We start from the raw sequence: 4,465 nt of genomic DNA, 5'->3' as shown, positions 1-4,465 counted from the left end.
TTTTTTTTTTTTTTTTTTTTTTTTTCTTGTAGAGGGGATTGAACTCAGGTCCTTGCACTTGTGAAGCAGTGGCCGGAACCACTGAGCTAATCCCCGGCTCATTTTCTTTTCTGAAGATTTAGATTTTATTAATTTTTTTTTAATGCATGATTAATTGAAAAATCAAATAAGATTTGAATGTATTTTATTATAGTTTCCTTTTAACAAAAGATAAAACTTACCTGATCCTCTAAAATGTAAAGAATATTATACTGAAGCAGGTCCTTAAAAGGCAGCATGGTTTCAAGCCAGGTGTGGTTCACAATTCTAATCCCAGCACTGTGGCAGGAGAATCACTGCAAGCAAAATCTTGTCTCAAAAAGCAAAACCAAACAAAAAAACAGCTTGGTTTCTTTGTGCAGCGTTTATAACAACCTCTGATAACTATGCTCTGTTGCTTTACAAGGTTTCTACATATTTTTAGTGAGAAATATTTATTGTGAATCATGCACTTCTTAACATGTGATATTTGTACAATCAGCACCCATGTTGGGTTTCACCAAGTTCTGTTTCTGGAAAATGATATTTCCTTATGGAGTGGAGTAGTGTTTGTGAACAAATAGAAAATAAGCAGAAACCTTTTTAATCTTGGCAAAATACCTTGGAACATCTACATTAATTGCTGTTAGCCATGTTAAATCTCACATCTTAACCTGCTAAGCTGATAGAAGAGTGGTCTCACTCTAAACAATAGTAAATTCAGTGATATTTGGATTGAGATCAGCTAAGGGACCACGTGACTCTGAAATGTACAACACTCACCTGCATGAGAACCACAATGGCAGGGCCCATGCATCAGGGGCCAGGTCGTGTCTCAGGGACGATGGCTTCCAGCTCCTATGTAGCATCCTGGAAATCTGCAGTCACTGAGCAGGAGTGACCTGAGACAGCTCTAAGACAGCTCTCAGTGAGTCTGACTAAGGTTGTCACTGTGTTCTAGATAGTGAAGATTGACTATGAGGAGGATGCACATGTTTTCCGGAAAGCTGCCAATGATATCACATCCCAGCTGGAGATTAACTTCGGGAACCTCCCTCGTCCTGGACGAGGAGGCAGAGGTGGCACTCGGGGAGGCCGGGGAAGGATCCGGAGGGTGGAGAACTATGGACCCAGAGCAGAAGTGGTGGTGAGTGGTTGCACTGTCAGTCCTGGATGTTCACTGCAGGAAGTGAGGGGACCAGCGTGCCCTGGGCATGCTGTGGTCTTAACTTGGAGGGGAATCAGATGCTTTGTCCTTGTGACCTGGAACCCTTCTCTGGCTGTTCTCAGAAATGTTCCTTCCTTTTGCTACCCAGTTTCCTTGCACCAGGGAGTGACCCCACAAAAAATGCCTATGGTTTGTTTTTATTAAGTAACAGCAAAAACTCAACCTTTTCCCAGAATATACTTTAAGCTAGTTGTAAAAGAGGATTCCGGGACCGGAAAAGACATACACCTTTGAAATAGCAGGGCTCTGTGTGGGGTATTGTGAGGCTATGGGTGTATGGCGCCAACCCACCCGGTTCCAGGCCAGTCCCAAGGCTTGTCTCAGGGAGAACTTGGCTGGCACTAGATGACCCCAGTTCCCAAGATGCCTGTGACTGAGGTTCCCTGCTTCCCGGTACTGTATGGTTCACCCTGTATCTCCAGCCCTGGCAGCAGCAGGTGATGAACACAGGGCCCAATCCAGAGCGCCTCTCACTAACAGTCTGAATTTGCAGCACAGCTGCTCCCAGGCCTGCCCTGCAGTGGCCATGTACCTTCTTCCCCACTGCAGCCTTCTCTTTCCTCGTGCTCTGTGCCAGGTCCTCTCCTACCCACACTGGGAGTAAGGTCGTGGCAGTCCGTTTTTAAAATTTCTTTTCTTCTTTAGACACAAGACATTGCCCCCAACCCAGATGACCCTGAAGACTTCCCCGCTCTGGCGTGAATGGGGCAGCACCAGTGACCCCCACCCACCCATGAGGAGACCCTGAGAACAATAGATGTTGCTTCCCTGTGTCATGTGAAGTTGCTGCACTTTTTTGGTCTTGGGGTGTGAGATGCACACCCACTGCCCCTGCACTGGGGTTTTTGGCAGGTACTTTCTAAGAAGGTAAAGAATGGTGACCATTTTTTTATTTAAGGAATTCCAAAGAAATTCAGGAATAATGTTTAAAAGTGTAATAGAGACTGCATCAAACCCTCCACCAAAGCATGGAGAGTAAAGTAAGCTGTAAAATATAATCTATTGAGAGCACTTAGTAAATTGTATAGTTCCTGGAAGCTGTATAGATTCTTCCTCTGGTATTACAGGAAATAACACAGAATTATAACTATTACTTTAGGGCAGTCACAGCTTAGTTTCTGAGAGTGTTTACTTGTAAATGTCACACCTCCTGAAATTTCCTTAGTTCTCTTTCATTTAACCACTAATTCCAAACAGCTGTTGTACAGCCAGTGGTCACCACTCTGTGACAAAAAATAGATAAAGTATTGATTTTTTAATGGTGATATAAACTACCTCGTGGTTTTTGTGTGTGTAAATAAACACACTCAGTATATACAGTACATATATATATGTGCATATTTACCATTTGGGTAGTTTTTAGGATGAGTACTAAGTATATGACTTTTAAAATCATGTTATTTAACCCACCAAATGAAAGTTCTCCAAGCCAAGGTTAACAGCATACCTTTCCCTCAGAATAAGCATGCACCTCAGCCATGGGGCAGGGCCCAGGCTGGCGTAATGAATCTCTCCTCTGCTGCGTGCATGGCCTCCCCCTGTGGCCCTGCAGCTCTAGCACTCCTCACTGTAGTCCCACCCCAGAGAGTGGGGACAGCGAGGCAGAGGCAGCAGTGACTTGTTAGGGACAATGACAGGTGGCCGTGGCATTGGCCTGTCAGGCCTGTGATGGCACTAGAGCCCTGTCCTAGTCTCTGCTTCTTGAGTTCTGCTGCACTGTCTCAGGTAGCTCTGAACTAGAGTCCAAATGCAAATAAAAGCTGGAATTCCCTCCAAACTATGTGTAGAAAACTCTGTCCTTTTTGGCTACAGTGAGTTACAGTGGAAAGCTGAGTCCCTATATGTGTTAGAGCCAAGGCTGTTTGGGTGGCAGTGGCTTTGGATTTCATTATTAAAAGACTATCCAAGTACTAATGTGTATTGACGTACTGTTTTGTTTGTGCTCCCTGGAAAACACAGTGATGTGAGGGCTTGATCTGGGAGAAGAGACCCTATGAGTAATATTTCAGGTTTAGTCATAATCACCAGCTGGTGCGGGGTGAAGACTGTCACCACTCAGCACCTGTAAAGCTGTCATGTAATTTTGCCTTCATTGGCTTTGACGATTGACAAAACAGATCCCTTGAGAGGAAACTCCCACTTGTGAAAAGCACTTTACAAGCCCACAACACTTGCACGTCTTCCTGTTTCATAGTGAATATATGGCACTATCTCTGGGTCTTTGGCCTGTGGGCTTTCCTTGGTTACTGGGGCTGCCTTGCTGACTTGGGCCGATGTGTGCAGAGTTTGTGTTTGTGCCCTTTCTAAAACATCCCCTGGGCTGGTCACAGCCCAAGTAGCCTAGAGAAGACAGCAAGAGTGAAACAAAGGGCAAAGGAAGTCATCTACATGGTAACCTGGTATTTGGACCTGGACACCAAAAGGACTTTCCTGACTAGAGTTCCCCTGCCAGGCTCCTTTGAGACGCTAGTGGCAGGTTTGTCATCACAGGGAGAGAGGCACCCTGATACCACAGAATCAAGCAGACTAATCTCACAAAAGAAGCAATCTGTGAGGTCCTTGAAGAGGGAGCTGAAGCCTAGGTGGACCAGCTAACCCCACCTGACTGGGCCACTTGGGAACTGCATGGTCTCAGGCATCTGAGTTGGGCTACCAGGTGGCAACTAGGGGTGGAGCTGGGGGTGAGGTCCCCAGGCCTTGGGAGCAACCTTACAGTAACAGCCATACCCAGACACATCCAGATGAAGACTGGGCTGTCACCCCTTTTTCCAACCAGATGGAAATCCAAGGGTACCTTTGAACCCTGGGCAGACAGTGGACTCAGGCAGTCTGGTAAGGCCACCTGCAGCCCAGTGCCATGACCAGCCTCGGGTATCTCCATTCATGTCAGGCAGCCCTATGCCAGTCCCCACTTTGCTAGTGTTGGCTGGACTTGAGCTCCTTTCCCGCTGTCCCACCAAGCGTCCCATGTCCCGTTGAGCATTTCACATGTGAGGGCTCAATGGTACCTTTGAAGCCACCCCATGTGGTGGCATCATGAGTCCCATGTGGCAGCTGTATCCATTTCTCAGCAGATGGCAAGGGGCAGGAAGTGTCCTCTCCAGGCCACCAAGGCCTACAGGTGGCCATCTGGCCAGCCAATGCCACTCAGCCACTTTGATACCCAGGATGGGCCCACTATGATGTGAATGTTTAAATTTTTTAAGATTTGCTGCAGTA

The 4,465-nt window shown here is 46.5% G+C and overlaps 1 protein-coding gene across 1 annotated transcript in view; it reads left to right on the top strand.

Annotated features, from left to right (window-relative positions):
• The window catches only part of Habp4 (hyaluronan binding protein 4), a 31,702-nt gene extending 28,275 nt beyond the window's left edge, over positions 1-3,427 (top strand). Inside the window, exons 8-9 of the mRNA XM_010607652.2 lie at positions 980-1,165; positions 1,892-3,427. Of these exons, the coding sequence (XP_010605954.1) occupies positions 980-1,165; positions 1,892-1,948 (243 nt within the window). The 3' untranslated portion in view covers positions 1,949-3,427. The remainder of the gene's footprint in view (positions 1-979; positions 1,166-1,891) is intronic.
• The last annotated feature ends 1,038 nt before the right edge of the window (positions 3,428-4,465 follow it).

Source organism: Fukomys damarensis, unplaced genomic scaffold, assembly GCF_012274545.1.
Source record: "Fukomys damarensis isolate Sample0158 unplaced genomic scaffold, DMR_v1.0_HiC HiC_scaffold_27, whole genome shotgun sequence".
Classification (NCBI taxonomy): Eukaryota; Metazoa; Chordata; class Mammalia; order Rodentia; family Bathyergidae; genus Fukomys; species Fukomys damarensis.
The sequence above is the reverse complement of the archived record's forward strand: the minus strand, read 5'-3'. Positions and strand labels throughout refer to the sequence as shown.